Source organism: Malaclemys terrapin, chromosome 5 (assembly GCF_027887155.1).
Source record: "Malaclemys terrapin pileata isolate rMalTer1 chromosome 5, rMalTer1.hap1, whole genome shotgun sequence".
Lineage (NCBI taxonomy): Eukaryota > Metazoa > Chordata > Testudines > Emydidae > Malaclemys > Malaclemys terrapin.
In genome coordinates this window covers 34,794,599-34,815,744 of record NC_071509.1, presented here as the reverse complement: position 1 = coordinate 34,815,744, position 21,146 = coordinate 34,794,599, and the positions used below count along the sequence as shown (strand labels likewise).

At 40.3% G+C, this 21,146-nt stretch overlaps 1 protein-coding gene across 4 annotated transcripts in view; it reads left to right on the top strand.

Annotated features, from left to right (window-relative positions):
- The window catches only part of PPARGC1A (PPARG coactivator 1 alpha), a 489,413-nt gene extending 476,707 nt beyond the window's left edge, over positions 1–12,706 (top strand). For all 4 annotated transcript variants that reach the window (XM_054030668.1, XM_054030667.1, XM_054030670.1 and 1 more), the window contains 3 exons: positions 3,734–3,855; positions 4,213–4,364; positions 9,051–12,706. In XM_054030668.1, the coding sequence (XP_053886643.1) occupies positions 3,734–3,855; positions 4,213–4,364; positions 9,051–9,154 (378 nt within the window). In that variant the 3' untranslated portion in view covers positions 9,155–12,706. The remainder of the gene's footprint in view (positions 1–3,733; positions 3,856–4,212; positions 4,365–9,050) is intronic.
- The last annotated feature ends 8,440 nt before the right edge of the window (positions 12,707–21,146 follow it).

Here is a 21,146-nt window from a genome sequence, read left to right as displayed (position 1 = left end):
GTGATAGGGTTGTAACCTACTTTCCATCCACTCTTGGGGAAACAGCAGATCCTTCAGACAGGCTCAGGAAATGGTGAAAAGAGTTCAGATTTACCCTTTGGTCTCCCATTGTACTGCCTGAGTTTGTGTAAACAGCTTTACATATACTGGATGATGTAGCATTATGTGGGTTTCAGAGAACTGCATGCAGGCCACACCCTAAAAAGGGTGGACCAGTGTTTTGTTAATCCAGGCCAAACATGGACCATCTTGGAAGGACATGGTGAGCAGCATTGTATGAGCCTTTCCCAGTGCACTGCTGCAAGCACACCAGCAGTGCACCAAGGGGAAAGAGAAGCAACAGGGAGAGACATGGCTGAGCATGGCTTCCTCTAGCAACTACTGCCTTTGGTAAACACCGCACCCAGAAGTCACTCAGCAGCAGCCCAGGAGGAGGTGGGCAGAAGAGCCTGGCATGGAAAAACTTTGTTCCTTGCAAAGCTGACAATTGGGAATGAGGGAGAGAGTTCAAGCGGAAGGAAGTAAGTTTGTGGGGGAGAGTGTTTGGGAGGCAAGAGAAAGCTCAGCATAGGATGGGAGTCCTGGCCAAACTGGACATGCAGAGGGCAAACCTAGGTCTCACTCTGACTGCAGTAAGGAAAGCTTGGTCACACTAGGAATGCTGGCCTCACTAGCTTTTTAAATTTGAAACCATGCATTTTATTTATAGATCTACAAGTTTTCCTAGCCACACGGTCAGTAAGCTAGTTTTTCTGAGGACAGGATAAAAAGCAGGAAGGCGATCTTAAATTAAATCCAAAGGAGGACCAGGCATGTTGGGCCAGAGATGGTTGGCAGGGCATTTCTTCATATATCTGGCAAATCATTGAACCATACTCAGAGCTTGTGATGCAAGGTAAATGATCTGCAGACTGGGGTGAAAAGCTTGGCAGTGTTTTCTAGAGTTTTCTGCACATTTCTCTCTGCCCACATTAAATTCAAAACAAAAAACTTTCCTCTGTAATTTTCCAGTGCCCCAGTTCATACATCATCTCCTATAACAAGTGCAATACAGGGCATATTTAATGTGTACATATGGACTTGTGCGTGTTACTTTTTATAAAACAAAAGGAGTATGTTGTAATCTTGTTATGCTCGTGTAGCTCCTGTTATTAAAGGTATATGTCTTTATGAGATGAGATTACAAATAATCTCCTTATAATCACATTTAAATCAACAAAAGCCAGCCAAGCCAATGTCAATGCTGAAATGAGCCCTATTCTCTCTAATACTTAGACACCCAAGCACCCCCTTTAAACAAACAGTTAATGAGAACATCTTGTTGTGCCTACATATTGAAGGGCATATGGTACATTTCAGCTTTACATTTGAATTTCCTTCATTTTGTAGTTTTAACTTATTCCCTTAATGATACATTAGCAAGATTTTTTTTAATTGTTCAGTTTTGGTTTTTTACAATTATCTTAAAGATAAAAGGGCAAAAAACAAAACAAACAAACAAAAAAAAACCCTGCACACACATCCTTACTCAGTCTCACGAAAGTGTGTGCAACAGTTATTTCCATCACATTGTTACATAACAATCTCAGCATCAGTGTGTGATACATTATGTTTTTTCAGTCAAAATGTAGTATCTCAGATGACGTGCATTAGTCAGTTTGATATGTTATATTATACTCCATCTGGCCAGTCATTTAGGTTCAATATCTAGTGTCAGTGGAATTGTTTCTTATCAAGTGTTCAGTGCGGTTACATCCTCTATTTGGTAAGACAGTCTGGAAAGTAATTAGTGTGCATATGCAGTCTTTACTGTTTTTAAAGTCTGTGGCTTGGGGGTGGGGTGTCTGTGCTTCCTCATGCCCAATCATACTGAAAGCAAGCAGAGAGGAGAGGAAGGAGGTTGGGATGTTGACCTCTGCTGCACGCTTCTCAAATCCCTCATAGTTAACAGAAAACCCTCTGTTCACTTCTCCACCTTCTGCATGACCATGGATCTGGGTTGGACATCCTGGAGTTAGAGGTTGAGTATAGGACCAAGAAGCAGCTGCTGTTCATAGAGTGTCCCCCTCGTAATCCCATGGTTATCTATGGGCAAGTTAATGCTTCTCTTAATTGCATTAATTTCTTTGTGCTGTGTTGCTGTCAAATTCTCTACTAGTGTAAATTGGTGGTGTTCCATTAACAGTAGAACTGTGCCAATTTGTAGCAGAGAATTGGCTCTGAGACAGGATATTGGACATACATGTGGGTAGGAAAAGCCAAAAACTTGAGAATGGTTAGGCTACTGATGTGGAGAGACCATGACCTATCTTGCTGGACTAATACTGTTTCCCATCTGTCTATCTATAACCATCTTTTATATCTTGTCTTAGACTTAGATTGTAAGCTCTGTAGATCAGGGACCATCTTTTCTGTGTTTGAACAGCACCTGGCACAGTGGGGTTCTGGTCCATGAGTAGAGTTCCTAGACACTACAGGAGTTCTTCAAAGAACTGTGCTGCTTGGGAGAAGCTGCAAGGCTAGTGCTTCTTTGCCCTGTGGACCTTGGGATCTATGGACCTTGGGATCTGGGAATTTGGCAATCTCTTTCCACCTGTCATCGTCTGCAACTCGCTAATTCCCTCTGTCCTGAGTGAAGCGTTAGTCAGAAAATCCATCAAGTGAAACTCCCAGAGTTTCCTAGGTTTGGTCACTCGGTCATGGATCTTAGCTTAGGAGGGTATAATATGGACCTAAGGCTGGAGTTTGGACTGTTTGAAAGGTACCTTTGTTCCAAGTACCAAAGAACAACATACCAGTCAGCATTAGTGCCTGCAAAATTACACAATTGAATAAGTATCAGAGGGGTAGCCGTGTTAGTCTGTATCTGTAAAAAGCAACAGAGGGTCCTGTGGCACCTTTAAGACTAACAGAAGTATTGGAGCATAAGCTTTCGTGGGCATTCACCCACGAAAGCTTATGCTCCAATACTTCTCTTAGTCTTAAAGGTGCCACAGGATCCTCTGTTACAATTGAATAACAATGTTTCAACAATTTTTGCTAATAAACCAAAAATGTAACTGTAACTATAAGAAATATGTTATTTTGCTTCCTCAAAGAAACCACTCATGTAATTAGAAATTGTCTCTAGTCTCAGGCTGAGAACAGCTCTTTCTTCATTTTTAGGTTATAAATCACTAAAAACTAGATTATGGTGGCAATGCTGACTATCCCTTAGTTAGGTCTGCTGTGTACGTGTCTAGAATGTATTTTTATTATTGCCATGATTGTAATTTATTATTTTTATTACTGAGATTGAGTCCCCATTGTGCTTGGTGTTGTTCAGACACATACTAAGAGACAGTCCCTGTCCTAAAGAGCTTACAGTCTAAATGGACAGACAGACAGAGGACTGGAGTGGAGCAGAGGCATAGAGAGATGTTCCATGTCACATAATGGATGGTAGCCTAGACAGTAATAGAAGCACCCAGGTCTCCTGACTCCTAATTTGGGGCACTATCCCCTGGACCACACGACCTGTCACATGTAATAATACCATTTAAATATCTACTATGTTCTTCCTCGGAGAACAATATTGCTGTTAGCAGGGGGATGGATCTAGTAGGCCTTTTCCACCTCTAACTATACTACCATCATTTTGCAGCCCCAACACACCCCTATATATGTAAATATATATCATCTGTACTGCACCTATCATAAAAAGTCCCTCTTCTTCCTTTCCCCATCTCCACAGGAAGAACGTCGTGTGATGTATGTGGGTAAAATCAGAGCTGATACCACCCGAACAGAACTGAGGGACCGGTTTGAAGTTTTTGGTGAAATTGAGGAGTGTACAGTACATCTGCGGGATGATGGGTAAGAACTTTCAAGGCTATTTCCTGTTTAAAAACTGCCCTATATATAAAAAAAGTATGACAGTAAGATCACTGATAGGGGCGTTACCAGTGTAAGTGCTGTGACAGATGACATGCTGAGTTCAAAACCTTATTTATTTTCTTTCATCCTTATTTATTAATGTTGCTAGTTGAGATTTCCTGTCCCAGAAATAAGTATTTAGCTGCATGACAGGACAATCATGCTGATAAATGGATGCAGTAGCTTTGGCATTTGCACTACAGTAGCACCAGTATGTTCCTGCTTTCAGGAAAGGGTTACGTTGATGTGCATTAACACTTTTTAACTTTTCTTCCCAATTGTATTTTTCAATTACAGAGACAGCTATGGTTTCATCACCTACCGCTATACTTGTGATGCGTTTGCTGCTCTCGAAAATGGATACACTTTACGCAGGTCAAATGAACCTGACTTTGAGTTGTACTTTTGTGGACGCAAGCAATTTTGCAAGTCTAACTATGCAGACCTAGGTAAGTGTTTTGCTGTACATGAAATGTGAGTACTTGATATAGAGATAAAAAATAAAACACATAACCCAGGGCTATCCAGGGTTTTGTTTTGTTCGTAGCTATTGTATTTAAGTGTTGCTGGTTTTTTAAAGGCAAATGGTTTCTGCTTATTTGGCAAAAACAAGTTTAAAAACTACAACTTTGTCTAATGGCTGAGTGGCAGGCTTTCATAGAGTTTATGTACCATTCATTTGCAATTTATCTATATCGGTATGGAAATCAATGGACCCTATTGGTGAAAATATTGCCTTGGCGAAATGACAGTACTCGGGAAACTTTCTGCATGCATTATTATTCTCTGTAATGTAATAACTTCTTGGTGCTGATATTGGATGTATTTATATGATCCATAAATAGAGGTAATGGTAGAGTCCAGAACAAAATAAACTTCATCATGATTTTTGCCCTTTCATATGTTTAGGTGCTAGTTATGTAGAACCAGCTGGAGACAAGGACTACAGACTCATAGGGTATGTCTACCCTGCAATAAAACATCCATGGCCGGCCCATGTCAGCTAACTTGGGCTCGTGGAACTATAAAATTGCAGTGTAGACATTTGGGCTTGTGCTGGAGCTGGGGATCCCAGACTACAGCCCAAGCCCAAACATCTACACTGCAGTATTATAGCTCCGCAGCGTAAGCCCCACAAGCCCAAATCAGCTGAACCAGGCCAGCTATGGGTGTTGTATTGCAGTATAGACATGCCCAGAGATTTTAAAGCTCGAAAAGACCATTTTGATCATCCACTCTGACCCCTTCCATAACACAGGCCATAGATTTCACCCTATGATTCCTGCACTGAGCCCAAGTTTGTAACGGAACTAGAGCATCTCTTTTACAAAGACATCCAATCTTGATTTAAGGACTCCAATTGATGGAGAATTTACCCACTCCCTTGGTGTTCACTGTTCCTGTGATTGTCTCTAATTGCAAGCACTTAAGGCTAAATTGTCATAGCCCTTCCTGATATTGGAACATGCTGGGTGTAAGACCTCAGTTTACTCCCCTGTTCAGACTGTGACTCAGGCTTTGGCCAGGAGAGCAGGACGTGCTCATCCAGTGCTGTTTCTTTTTGAAGTGTGTGTGCAGATGTTAAATGTTTACAGCATGCATGCAGGTGTTTGTGTGTGCACATGCAGAAGCCATATCGATCCACCTGAAAATTGGCTCTTAAATATGTTATCGTGCATACATTCATGATACATAATACATACATCTTATTTTAATGACCTTTTAAAATGCAGATTATTCACTAAATATTAAACCTTAGCTAGTACCTGTCTAAATAGAATTAAGGTATAGCAGATATTCTTTTCTGACTAAAATACCAAGGGAAATGTTATTACAGCACCTTCATTAATTGGTTATTGTGTTTTTATGAATTAATGACCACAATCATTAAAATTGCTGCATAACCCTGTAACACCGGGCTAATGAAATCTTGTATGCGCTGCCCTTGGCTTTGTGTGAAGCAAGAAGTGAATACAAATATATTTTTTTCTAACCAATTGATGTCTTCTCAGAGTAAATGATAAAAGTGATATGCATTGTTCACAATGAATATGCTATAATTCACTTCACTTGCTAAATAGATAGTGTAAAGCTGGGAAAAGGCAGCTGACTGCTGAAGAGATATGGGACTGATGATGAAAATATAAAAGGTGGCAAGTCATTTGTTCAAATGTTGGCTGATAAAAACAGCAAAGACAGATTGAAGTCTTGACTTGGTTTGACATATCTTCTGCAGTGATGAAGCCAGGGGTGTATCTAGTATCTCAATACATCTGGGGCTTAAAGTAAGCTTCCTGACGGGGACCCTCTTGAACATTATTCATCATTGGCTGTGGGCCCTTCAAGATCTTTCTGTATTGAGTGGGATCCTCAAAGTATTTCTGAGCTGAACACCTTTGCTTTGTACTACTGACAGCCTATGCCTCTCTCCACTTCAGATTGCCCTCTCTGAATTTCACAGACTGTGTATCAGACATAGGGAAATGATGGAGTGAACTTTTAATTTCATGAGTCCGTACAAGGGCAGAGGCAATTAATCAGCAATGGGTTGAACATCTGATCTAAAGAACAACGTCATCAAAAAAAAAATACTGGGAGCTGCCTTTGAAGTGGCATTTCCATGATGAGGTCTAATCTCAAAGTCAAAAGAACTTGTAATGTGCATTGTGTATTCAATGCAAACATATCTCATGATTCAACCTCAGGTGTTAAGAATGACTATCATATATGTAGTGTAGCACAAACACAAGAACGAGGAATAGTCAGTATTAAATAATGATGTGTCTGAAATGAAATGTCTGCGACCTCATCAATGTACTATGGTCCCACTTCTGCATTACATGCATATCATTAAATACATAACTTTTCCTACAAGAGAGTGGCCTCACTGAATTCACATGATTAGAGTTACATGTTTGAGTGATTGTACAATCTTGGGCACAGTGGGTAGGTTACTTCTAAAACACAAACTTAATATTTGTTTAATCATTGTAATCTGGACTGTTGAACAGCTGTGTCTCCTTAACTCTCTAGCCTGGGGTGCCTTTTACACTGTTTTGCTGTCAGAACATCCACTTCTGGTCTGCTCACACAGCCTTCAGCATGCAAATACACTCCCAGTTAAATTCATGAACACTCTGAGCACTCACTCATGAATTACATACAGGGCGACACCTGCAAATTCTTAGTCCCAGCCTTGTTCCCCCAGAAATGTGCTGCTTCTACTGTTCAGTTCCCTTCTGAATAGTACAAGCTCCTAGGAAGTCTGTCATTTCATCAAAGGAAAATGATAATGCACCATCCTTGTTATCCCAAATGGAGTTTCCCATACACTTTCATCCAAACACACTTGTTAAGATAAAACAATAAAATACATTTATTAACTACATCAAAACAGATTTTAAGTGATTATAAGGGATGATACATAAAACTCAGGATTGGTTACAAAAGAAAATAAAAGTGTAAATCTCAAGCTAGTACTTAGTTTAAGTTAAGAGAACTTAAAACAAATGGTTTTGCCTCACCATACGCTGGGTGGGTCTCCTTTCAGCCTGGGACCCGTTCCCCTTAGTTCAGTTCTTTGAGACCTGTTGATGTCATGAGCAGAGATGAAGGAGGAGAGAAGTATGAACTGTCCCTATGATGAAATGTAAATTTATTTTTTACATCTTCCCGTTGCTGGAGAATGGCTGCTTAAGCAGATGATAGTTTTTTAACACCTGAGTGTGGTGTCAGTGTGTCTTTGCCTCTGAAAAACTGGTTTGGGCCTGCTTTTTAAAAAAACTTGGAGCATGTTACAGCAAGGATACATAGTAGAATCTTATAACTTCTCAAATAATGTTGATACACATATTTTACCAAGACAATAATGTTCAGCAGATTATGACATTTCAAATGATTCCTCACAAGGCATATGTTGTCTAAAATGTATCATAGTCTTGGAAAAATGATGAACATAATAATATAGACCAGCAGTTCTCAACCTATGGGGCAGGCCTCCGAAGGGAGGCGTGGGAATGTATCAAGATATGTGCAAGCTGTGTACTTTTTTTTTTTTTTTTTTTGAAGAGCTCTGGCTGTCAGCCCTGGGTGGCTCATGCAGAAGGGCCGGGCACACCCAGGAGGCAGGGATAAAAGGGACAGCGGGGGCTCCGCCAACCTGGGGCTGACAGCAAGAGTCCTGTTATCTGGGCTCAGGCTCTCCTTTCCTTCCCACTCAATCCCTCACCTGGGGGCAACAGGCCTCAGGCTTTCCTTCCACACTAAGTTAGCTGTGAAAAGTGATTGACAAATATCACTTTTCACATTGCCACTGTTACTTCTGCACTGCTGCTGGCACAACGCTGCCTTCAGAGCTGGGTGCCCGGCCAGCAGCCGCTGCTCTCCACTCTGCCTTCAGAGCTGTGTGTTAGTATATGTACTTGTGGGGAAGACCATAAATGACAACAGACCCAAAGAAGGGGGGCCCAATCAAATCAGTTTGAGACCCACATTATTATTTATCATTTGTATTACAGTAGCATCTAGAGATCCTAACTGCAGTCTCTAGTGTCAGATGCTGGGAATGGATGACAGATGGATCACTCAATAATTTCCCTGTTATGTTCATTCCCTTTGTAGCACCTGGCATTGGCTACTGTTGGGAGACAGGATACTGGGCTAGATGGACCTTTGGTCTGACCCAGTAAGGCCATTCTTATGTTCTGTACAAAGCCATAGTCCCTGCCCTAAAGAGCTGACAGTCTAAATAGACAAAATAAACAAAGGGTGGGAGAGAAAAAAATACAGGAAGGTGAAGTGACTTGTCACCCAGCAGGACAGTTGCCAAGTCTCTGCAGAGCCCTTTATCCATGATTTTAACTTGCCTTTTTTCAAGCTATAATTTTATTAGAAAGCCCCTTTCTTACACAAAGCTTCTCCACTACCCAAAGTCTTGATTCTAGTGCCCTGTCATATTACAGGGACATGTGAATTCGCTCACTCATGCCTTGTTGTTTCCATAATACTAGTGATTCAAACTGGTATGAAGAACAAACTGCAAGCCTTAGGAGGCATTATTGTGTGGGGAGGGGAGAGAGAAGTGTCAATGACATTTGCGAGACCTATTAGCTCACCTCTGCATCTCTTGGTTTCAGACTCAAACTCAGATGATTTTGATCCTGCTTCCACTAAGAGCAAATATGACTCCATGGATTTTGATAGTTTACTTAAAGAGGCACAGCGAAGCCTGCGTAGGTAACATGCATCACAGCTGAGGAAAATGGAGGGATGGCGAATACCTCACGGACATCATGTCCTTCAATAATGGACAATTTAGAAGTCATACTTAGGAATTTCTCCTACTTTACACTCTCTGTACAAAAACATGGTTTACATGAACACAGCTGCTCGAAGAGTGAAGAGGCAAAGTGGATATCCAGGAAGCAAATGTATATCCATGGGTGTCAGCTTTACTTTCCTGGGGTGATTGGCGGTGGGGGGTTCTGATGTTCATAGAGAGTGCAAGTGCAAACCCCTTGAAATGGCAGCAGTTCCACAGAGTTACACTTAAAATGTAGAACTTCAAAATGTGTACGTATCACATTTTAACAAAACAAAAATCAAATTGAGAACTACAGCTGCTGATGTCTGGGAATCAGACACTGCATTTCTTTAAAAAGGCGCTTCTTCCCACAACACAATGATAATATGACAATCCAGAAGAAACCACAGGTCCTAGAAGCTGACTGTCCTTTTATTTTGTTTTTCTGATGGAGGAGAAAATGAAAGGCTAAACCTTGCCTAACATTTTGAAGTTTCATCTTTTAATTCTGACACCCATGTAAATGTCCAAACCGTTGATCTTCCACAATGAAATTTTCAAAGCCTTGTTAATGGTCAAATGTGCAGCTTGTTCAGCAATTTTATTCTGATGATCGGACATGGTGTTGTATTACTAACGAGAGTTGGGTATAACGATCTGGGGGAGCGATGTGTACAGATAGCTTATTTGCTACATTCTCTAATGTAGTTGAGTATTTACAGATGTGAAATGGGAGTATTTTTATTTTGTGTACATACTGTATGACTATGTTCTTTTTTTGGTTACAGCTATGCACTGTAAATGCAGCCTTCTTTTCAAAAACTGCTAAATTTTTCTTAATCAAGAATATTCAAATGTAATTATATGAGGTGAAACAATTATTGTACACTAACATATTTAGAAAGCTGAACTTATGCTTATATATATTTGATTGTAACAAAAAAAGAGAAAAGTGTGCGTGCGTGTGTGTGTGTGTGTGTGTGTGTGTTGAGTGCAAAAATATCAATGCTTTACACACATTCATCCCTTCTTTGGTGACCTTATCTAAGAATTTTGTCAAGAACTATCCAAGCCCAAAAGGTATTAACCACTTCTGCAATATTTTCCACGTTTTTCTCATTATTTGTTTTTCTTTTGCAGTTTTATACACTGAATTTGTTAGGGGAATGAAATTTTCTCATCTAAAATTTTCTAGGAGATGTCATAATTTTATGTAAAATCTCTTAAATGGGTAATCATTAAGAAATGTTTTTATTTTATGTCTCAACTGTAGTTTTGGAACTAGAAGTCAAAAATCTTTTTAAATTGCTGTTTTGTTTTAATTTTTGTGCTTTTAATTTGATAAAAAAATGCTGAGGTACTAAGCACGGTATGATTTTTACAATAATTACGTGTGTCTAAGCACTGTTCTTGAAGCCAGTAATCTTTTGATTGGCAGAACTTGATGGTATTTATCTATATTTTTTACAGTTATGCATCCTGTATAAATACTGATCCTTCATTCCTTTGTTTACTAAAGAGACATATTTATCAGTTGCAATTAACATATTTATTATAAATTATGAGACGACTAAAATAATAAAAAGGCCAGTGGAAATTTTGTACCTAGGATGCATGACACTTGTCAGGTTGGAGTAAGTGCTTCATTTGGAAAATTCAGCTTTTGCAGGAGCAGTGTTTTTTTACTATGCACTAGCATGGCCTCAGATGTGCCCATGACATTGTTGATGAAATTGCTTCTGCTAAATTAAATAGAAACTTCAGGGAAAAAAACTACCATTCTGAATATCAGGATTTCATCTGAACTTGGAGCTTCTAGACTGAATCAGTAAAGTTTGGAGTCCGCTTGTAAGTTTATAGATTGGTATTCTATTACTGTTTGGCATTCATGACTTCTTTTAAAGATATGGCACACCTACCTATTTAATCTTCCTTCTCACCCCGACTCTTAGAAAACCGATTTCACCCCCAAGCCAATGCAGCTGATTTTGATAGCTGCATTCATTTTATCACCAGCATATTGTGTTCTGAGAGATTCCACTGTCTGTCTTGTTGGATGCTTGCTTGATTTTTTGGCTTCTTATTTCTAAGTAGATAGATAGCAATAAAAAATGAGAACTTTTTCACAGGTTCATTGTTACAATTGTAACATCCTTTAATCTGCATAATTCTTGTCGTTGCTCTGTAGGTTAAAATGCAGGTATTTTAACTTTGATTGTGTGAATGCCAAACTAAAGTTTACAGTTTTCCTTTCTGGATTTTGAGTATCTTCTGTTGTAAAGAAAAGACTATTAAAAGCAATAAATTATTTTTTAGAAATCAATATTTAGTATATCATATTATGTGTTCAAGGACCAGATACATTACCTATTTTGCCTTTACATTTCTGTGATTAAATTTTAAATATATTCTCTTTTGCCCTGGATTGCTGAGATGAACAAATTGTGTGCTTTCTCCCCCCTCTCCCCCCCCACAACAGATATTATGCCACAGTTCCTTTTTTTTTTTCACTGGCCTGACAAATATTCTTCTCTTGAAGATGGCTTTCCGCCGTGGATTTACAGATTGCATATGAAATTAACGTAGAAGTAGGATCTCTGAATAATCTGAATAAAGCTATTTGTATCTTTTGTAGACACTGTGGTTAGCCCATCAAAATGTAAAGTTAGGGATTTTTTTTAAGAGAACATTTCAAATTAGCACATGTATCACATCATCACTAGAGGCAAACTGCAGTAGAGATCTGTATGTCTTTTAGATGAAGATTGTACCGTTGCTTCCATGCTGTGGTAAGTACCACATCTGCAATACTGGTAACAGAACTGGTACTTAGGAACTATGGTCTTTTCTAGAGATGTAACAAAGTAATTCCTACATAACACAAATTGATCTGAATCCAAACAGAAGGAGACTAAAATTGGGGAGGGGGGGTGAATTCTCAATCTGTGTTAAACAGCTCTGAACAACAGTTGGGTTGCCATTGCCGATAACAGCATGGAGAGAAAAGTTTGTGCTACTAGGGTATAATAGTTGGGTCAGCTGAAAAAAGAAAGCCTTCTTTTCATCTCTTTAGATGTAAGCTTACAGTAGGTAATGATTATGTGTCCTTTTTGATGGCTGTAATGAGAACTTCAATCACTTTAGTATAAGATCTGATCTATAAATGACCTAGAATAGCCACGTAATATAATGTGATGATTCTAAATTTGTACCTATATGACAGACATTTTCAATAATGTGAACCACTGATCTGATGGAGCTACTGTAAAATGTGTACAGTAGGTGAAAGTGTAAAGCTATTGGTTGGACTATGCTGAATAGGGAAAATGAACTATTAGTTTAGCCCTAGTTGGGCTATTTTCCACCTGCCAATTCTACATGTACTGTTGTGGTTTAATTCATTGTATGAAAATTCCTGTGATTTTTTTTAATGTGCTGTACACATCAGCCTCACTGAGCAAATAAAGGGAAACGAATGTTTCAAATCCATTTCTGTTTCTCTTATTTATCACAAATGAATTAGTGGCCTATTTTCTAGCTGGACACGCACTGGGTTTCCTTTTACTCTCTATGTATGTTTATAGCGGATTTCAAACAGTTGTACAACTTGCATCTGGGCTATTGTTCTTTGTTTTGAGCGGGGGGCCAAAACAGTGGGTTTACAAAAGAAATCTACTAGGTGAAAAATTGCTCTCAGATTTTTTCACCTGATGTAACTAAGAGTCACTTTGAAAGATCAGCAGATCTAAACTTTCAGTTTAGAAATCACTTAAGGAAGAGGTACTGACTGTTGAGCAGTTGTAATGGGGTACAGCCTTTCACTTCTAGGTCACCCATTTGAATCTAGCTCAATCTGGTAAAAGGGGTTGATATTAATATTGGCTGATGGCCTCCGTCTACTGCCTAATGAATAACAAGCCTTTGAATCATGGAACACACCACTACAACTGGCACTCATTAGCATCGTTATCTCAGTAGATTGGCCAAAGTGTCAACAAGAAGGAGATTTGGGGCTCAAGCCCCCTTTGCAAATGGAAGATGTTCACCTGCTGAGCCATTCACATTGGTTCAGGTAACACACGGGTAACAACCGCAAAGTTCAGTACAAAGCCTACTGAAAAGCAAAGTGCATACCCAGCATGGTGACCTGGCAAATTATACTTTCAGCATGAATGCACAGAAAAGGGGTGCAGGTGGAAGGGGAGACAAATGAGTTTATTGGCTGCAGTTACACTGAGCCCTCATGCATGGTATATTAGTGAGTAGTCGGTGACCAGGAAAACCCCATGCTGTGCTGCTCTGCCAGGAACCTACAAGGATGATTAGTAATAAAGCACCAGGCAGAATGGCCTTCTCAGTGGCTCTTCTAGTGAGCCCCCTCTGCATGATGCTCGTTTGAGATTTTAGTTACCCTCTTCTTCAGAAGAGAACTGAGGTGCATGGGGATGGTTGCCTATACGATGCTGGAGGTAGTCTGTAGATAAAAAGAGGACTGTCTGTCTGAGAGGTTTCAGGAGCACTAAATTCACTTTAAAAACAATTCTGCTCATAGAGCATATTTCAGGTCTGTCAGCTCCTACCCTGTCCAAATTACAACTCATTCCAAATCCTGCCATTCATTTGATCTTCTGTCTGCATGTGACTCTGACTGACTTAAATGCTTCCTGCTTCCAAAGCATCCAGTTTAAGATGCTGACTCGGGTATTTAAGGCCCTTCGCTCCAGACTGCCATCTTAACTAAATAACACAGTTTTAGTAGTGAACCGACTTAAACTGCTTCTGCAGCTGCTTTGTCTGTTGAAATGAAAGGAGATTCTAAGTACAAACTACTGCACTGAGAGGGAGGAAGTATGGATCTCTGCTGGGGCTATGCCTACTCTTCAGTGTCCCTTGGACCCAGAACTGTACAGGGAAGGCAACTGTTTTTGTGGGCACAAAGACAGACACCATGCCCTCTGTCATGCTGTGTGTCATGGTTCACGACTGCAAGTACCTGCCTCGGGCAGACTTTAAAAAGAGGGCAGATACCCCAAACTGGTGCTGTGTTCTCTAATTAGATTTCACCAAGCCAGTAGGAAATGTGAACTGTAACAATCTTACCATGGCATTACAGGCAGGCACCTTACATGCACCAGTTTATCTTGCCACCTGGGGTTAGTGATAAATGGTCATTTGTACCAATAATCACATCACATTTAGGTTGCTTCCAGTCCCAAGAGACCAGTCACTTACCCCAGATCAACTGGTACTCTAGATCCTACACCAAAGACAATGCCTGTAGTCAATCCTGTAATAAACTTTCTAAAGGTTTATTAACTAGGAAAAAGGTATAGAAGAGTTATTTACAGGCTAAAGCCAGCAAACGTACACACAAATTGTTACCATCTAAATCCTAAGAGTGACATAATTGTAGTGATCTGTCAATTTAAAATGTCTTTCAGGGCAGCCCCAGGAGGCAGCCCCTGGAGATCACTGGCTTCAGCTTAGAGTCTCTGGCCCTCCAGAGTTCAAACAGCCGAAAAGATGCAGTTTCTGTTTGTCAGGGATCTTTATCACCTCCCCCAGAGTTCAAGATGATGGGATGAATTCATCTGCAACTCTCTTCTTCATGGGTGGAGAGGGGGTGGGAGGATGCAATCAACCAAGTCTTTTTTATTCTGATGTTCTGCAATGGTTTGTCTGGTGTCTATGGGCCTTCTGTTGTTAGGCAGGAGATAACATATCCTATGGCAAACTAGTATTTCACACTTGGTAATATTTTTCTCCTGACTATGGGGGTTTACGGTTTCAGAGCAAACACTTAAATCAGTGTTTCTCAAATTTGGGACACCGCTTGTTTAGGGAAAGCCCCTGGTGGGCTGGGCCGGTTTGTTTACCTGCCACATCCACAGGTTCGGCCGATCGCGGCTCCCACTGGCCACGGTTCGCTGCTCCAGGCCAATGGGAGCTGCGGGAAGCGGCAGCCAGTACATCCCTCAGCCCGCGATCGGCTGGACCTGCAGACGGGGCAAGTAAACAAACCAGCCCGGCCCGCCAGGGTTCTTTCCCTACACAAGCGGCATCCCAAGTTTGGGAAACACTGACTTAAATAATACCTTATAACATGGGATATAGATATTATAAGTGAGATTAATACATGCAGCAATATACAGGCATTTCATACAGCCTAAGCACTAAATACATAGTTTTGCTCAAAATAGGTATTAGTCTTATAATAAGTGACCTGGTCTGGTCTCCAGCTACGAGGTTGTCAGTTCTTAGCTAATGCCTGCAGCCTGTCAGGAGCTGGCATCTAGCCTGCCGGCATCACACTGACGCCAGCACAACAGCTGCAGAAGCAGTTCAAACAGATGTCATTAGACTGCTTTTTGCTTTTGTCCCAGTGCTGACTGGCTGCTCATCCCAAACCGCGCTGTCGTCCCTTCCACTGGCTGGCTGGCTACACAAGTCCCTCCTAATAAAACCCCATCCAAAGGGTTTAAAAGCAAACACTAACCAAACAGAAAGCCATGGCACAGACATGAAGGTTGGAAAACCTGTACTCTGCTTATATGTGCTAGTCCTTTCCCTCTACCTTTTGCCTGTCTTGTCTATTTGAACTTACAGCCCTTTGGCACAGGGACTTTCTTCTACTCTACATTTGTACAGACCCAAGCAGTTGGTCATTGCTGAAATAAACATAATAATAAACCATAATGCTAGGGTTTCTATGTAGTAGCAACAGTTTAACCACTTACAGACCTAAATATTGAGCTTTTTGCTCACATTGCTCTTGGAATGAAATTTTTCACTGTGTGGGATTGACAGTGATGCATTGTTCCAGTTCATGTTAATGCCTAAAACTTAGCAGGCCAAATCCATCCTTGATGTCATTAATCAATGTCAGTGGAGTTGTACCAAGAATGAATTTAGCCCAATATTTCTCTAGTTACTGTGCTATTTAATTTAATTTGTTTATTCATGTCATGACTTTTGCAAAGCACTTTAATGCTTGCAAAAAGCACTCTATTAAATTTGCAATAAACTAAAGTATTTCTTTTTTCCCATTCCATCATTTGATATTATTAAGGTTATAAAATCAGGATTTCATTTAATAAGAAAGCATCTTGTCTATTGCCTAGGCTCCACCCAGAGTCTTAGACTGAGTGTTAAGCTCCTGTGGTCATATTTAGGCACTTAAATAAGTGGCCACATTTTCAAAAATGCTGAGCACCCAGCAGTTCCCCCTGACTTCACTTACAGCGGCTGGTGCTCAGTACGTTAAGATCAGACCATATCTTTAAACCTGCCATTCAATAAGCCATTTAAACATGTGCTTAAGTCCTGAATCAGCAAATTACCTAAGCACGTCTTTAAGTTCCATTGAAGGCAAGTGCTTAAATGTTTTGTTGGCTAGGGATGGAGTGCTAAATTGGAGTCTACATGCCTAAATTTGGACTCAGACACCTAATTTTAAACACCTATTCTTGAAAAGCTAGGCCTTAGCTGTAACCTTTAACGTGACAGTGTCTCTCGAAAAGGTCGTGTTGTTAATGCAAATTATTCAGTAATAAAACAGTGATAGAGAAATGACAGAAAATCTTACACATAGTCACAGTTGTTCCTAAATAGAATGTTTAAAAGTTTTATATATGGCTTTAGCAAGATAGTTTGCTTTATTAATATCATTTAACATTACACTACTAGATATAACTCATTGAACGTCATGCGCTGTTATTCTATTGTCATTCAGGATTAATTAATAAATGACTAAATAAAAGTTTAAGCAATGTAACTTTTCCCTTATATTTTGCAGTTCATCCACTCAACATTGATATTCCAGGTTCATAAGAAAAATAAACTATAAATCAATTTTCTCTACTTTATAAGAAAGTAATAAATAAGGTCATAAATAGTACAGTAGTTCCTTGGAGGTTTGTAACATCATGATTTAAAGCTTAAAAAGATTTAATCAAAAGTTGAATTAATCCCTAAGGGAAAAGATTCTATATAGATTCTATTGATAGACACAGAGCAGCCCAACTTCATTGGCATGTAGTATAGTTGTTAATATGCTGGGACAAAGGAAAATAATCTCCACAAGAGAGAAGAGAATTAAATCTTCAAGTGGAGGACGTGAAAAGATCCTGGACAATCCCACCACTTCATGTTGATCTGCTTTTCTTCCTTTCTGCTGGGAAAGCACCAAACAAATCACTTTCCTAGAGGACAAACCATTTTTCTGAATATGTGTAGTACATGTCCTTTGCTTATTTGTTCTGAGGACATTTTTAAAATCAATCTATACTCTCATAAACCATTGTAAACATTCCATGTGTCATGTGCACTAAAGCCTAAATGGATGTGATTGAATTCAGATGATTTCCCCTCTAAACCTTAGCAGCATATGAACTAAAATCAGAGGGAAGAGTTGCTCTTCATGTGTAGGTTCAAATGTCAAGACTTTGAAACACTACAAATATTGTTCCAAACCTATAGACATGCCGATTTTTCCAAACCTATAGACATGTATGTTCCCCTCCAACTCTTTTGTGAACCCATAGTTTTTAAAGACATGTGTCTCCGGTCATATTAGTTAAAAATAAAAATCTATAATCTAGCCACCGCAACTGGCCTAGGTGAGGCAACCTCTCAATCCAAATTTAAATAGAAGTAATAAAAAGGAAAGAAACCTATTGAAATATTTTTCAATAATTGCATTATGAAGTAGTTTACAGTAACTGTACACACAGAAAAAATTGTAGTGATGAACTCTGAAGTGCAATATACCTTTTGTGAACATATACCTTTGTAAATGCAGTATGAAACCAGCAGTTCAACTGCTTCACTGAACAGTTTCTTATGGTATTTGCTAATAGAAATTCAACTACCCATGGTAGAGGTAACTGGACAAAAACCTTAGGTGAAATATTGATCCCTTTGAAGTCAGTGACCAAAAAATGCCAATTTACTTCAGTGGTGTGCAGGACTTCACCCTTTGTGTTTACACCAGTTTGGAAAATAATGGACACTTATCAACCATAAAAGAGCCATGTGCCTTATCTGCTCCATGATGGAGTGTCAATGACATTTGGGCCAACTGAAAGCCAAAATTAAGTGCAAAGAAAACCATGTTCTAAATGGTGAAATACCTAAATGATTATGAGGCCTGTTAATTGAATAAAATGTTCACTGCAATTTATTCTTGACACTGTACACTCCAATCTCAATTAAATTAATACCTGATAAAGTAATAAAATTGTTACAGCCACAAAGTTACAGCCCTATGCCCCCAAGGCAAGGCATTTAAGCACTCTCCTCTGTGTCTTCATAATATTGACTTTGGCATCATGAAAAACGTGTACTTGTACCTCACAGTAATGTTTTCCTAACACAGTTTTATGCATACAGTGTGATGGCAGTAACCTTTTAAAAAAAAAACTACCTACCACACACGTGAAAAATGATGCAGTGCTTGCTCTCTTTTAACCATTTACTAGGCCGATGGCATTGTAACCATAGTTTTCTACTGTATGAATAATGTATCATATTAGCTAGTCATGCTCTCGGTTACAAACTCCTGCCAGCAAGTAGTGGATAGCAAGTGCTATCACTGAATAATGATTAATTGCTCACCCTTCTGAAGGAGCCTTGTTTCATAAACTGGTCACACAGCATGTTACGTGGACTGTGTCAGCTTCACATGAGGTTTCTTGCAATCACTTAATGAGACATAATGATGCAGATCGCAACGATGCTTTGTTGCATGTCTTTGTGCAATGGGAGTATAGCTGGAAATCCATTTATTTACTTCTCTCATTTGCCAGTGGGTACAAAAGTTTAGCGCAGTGCTGCAGTGGTGCGGGTGCTACTGCTGCAATGCTGACATTTTCCATAAGACAATATAACAGCTTGTTTAGGCTCCTAGATCATCATTTTCAGTGTATTTTCTTTAGACAGAGTGGGCTAGCAAGCAGTAGTGGGGGCAAACCCCTAAAGGGGTGAAGGCTGTGTGGATTGGATATTTATGTGACATGTTTCCAAACCCTCTTTGAAATGCAAATCTACTGGACATCTTCTGAGAGCAGACTTGCACACAGGATTTTCAGTCTACCCAGGTGTTGTCTTGTCTGGGACTACGATACAAACAGGTTTTTTTGTGTGACATTGTGTGCTCCCACTTCTGGCCAAAATGAGGTTATTTAGCAATACAGGCATGAAAAACAAGTATCACAGCTCTTTCTGAACCTTGAAAAAGGTTTGCTTTGGTTTTGGTTCATGCACTTCGTGAAAGTTAAGGTCACATTCTAGTTTATCCAAACCAGTTTGCCCATCCCAGTTGTGTATTAGCACAATGAGGACATCATACCAACAGTAATCATGCATTATAATGCCTACATTAGTCCTTCAGGTGTCATGTAAAACTGTTTTCCTCTAAGTGAACTGGATTTTATAAATTCTGAATGAATTACTAAGTACGGTTAGTTCAGAGTTATCATTCTACTGGACACATTTACAGTCCGGGCTCTCCCTTGCACACAATGCTTATGATGAATCACATCTTGCCAGGGCCTCCCAGAGGATTCAGGGGGCCTGGGGTCTTCGGCGGCGAGGGTCCTTCCACTCCGGATCTTTGGGGCACTTCGGCGGTGGGTCCCGGAGCGAGTGAAGGACCTGTCGCCAAATTGCTGCTGAAGACCCGGAGCGGAAGGAGCCCTCGCCGCCGAATTGCCGCTGAAGACCTGGAGCTGAAGGAGCTCCAGGTCTTTGACAGCGGGTCCTTCACTCACTTCAGGTGTGTTTGGCAGCACTGAAGGACCTGCCGCCAAAGTTGCGCCGGCCGAAAACTCTCGTGGGAGCCCCTGCGGGCCTGGGGCAAATTGCCCCAATCCCCCCCCCCCACCTCCTGGGCGGCCCTGCATCTTGCATTGATAACTGGATCAGCGCTGCTATATTTCTATGCAAGGCAAAATGAATTAATTGCTCCCTGTTCATCCTAGAGACCATCAATCGCCGATTATTTATTTTCTTTATCATATGGAATCAGTGAAAGGCTACTGAGGTCAGATTAGCTAATTGGACTGTTAAAGTGCTTCCATTCCCATGTAGTAGCTATTTATCCTGACATTTCTCAAAGCCTCACTCTTACCCTCTAGCAATGTCATAACCTCAGCCTGCACCTCGCCCTCCTGTGTATGGCAGTCATGCAAACCATGACAGATTGCTATGTGCCTTTTCACTGAGCGGAAGGCAGCCATGAGATTCCTTCATGTGATACCAGAAGCTTAGCAGAACACTGGAGGAAATCCATCTGTGTGCACTAGACCCCAGAAGGGGAACATTACAGAGCCATGCTGGCTGCTATGATATTGTGGTATACCGGTTGGGTGAATAGCTAGCCTAATCCTACAGACAGCTAAAAGATATTCTCTTTTAGCAGAAACGGCAGACGCCTGCATTTTGGTGGCTGAATATTGTATGTGGTTTATTGTATGTGGCCTAACATATGTGGTTTAACTGACTAATGTGATATCTACATGTATTTAGGCCTGGATCCTTGCAGACTGAGAGCTTGGGCAGATGAATTGAGATCTATGTGCAATCTGTGATGAATAGGGACAGGGATTGGACAAGAAGCACTGAGCAAGTAGGTTGTTCTATATTTTGCCGCTACATTTAGAAAGCCACAGTGGAAGGAAATCTGCCTTCATCCCTGATGTCTGGCAGGGATAGAATACAACCAGGATAACTGAATGGAGTTACAAAGTAGTCGGTAACAAATTGCTTACAAGAGAACAACAGCTTCAGGCGCTGTCATGTATGCCTGCATGTTCACAGCAAATGCACCTCATTGAAGAGCTTATAAGAACTCTAGGCTCCTCCTACATTTTCCCCACCCCACATTTCTGAGTCTCTGACTATTAGTAAGGCCATTTGTTTTGTGGGGTTT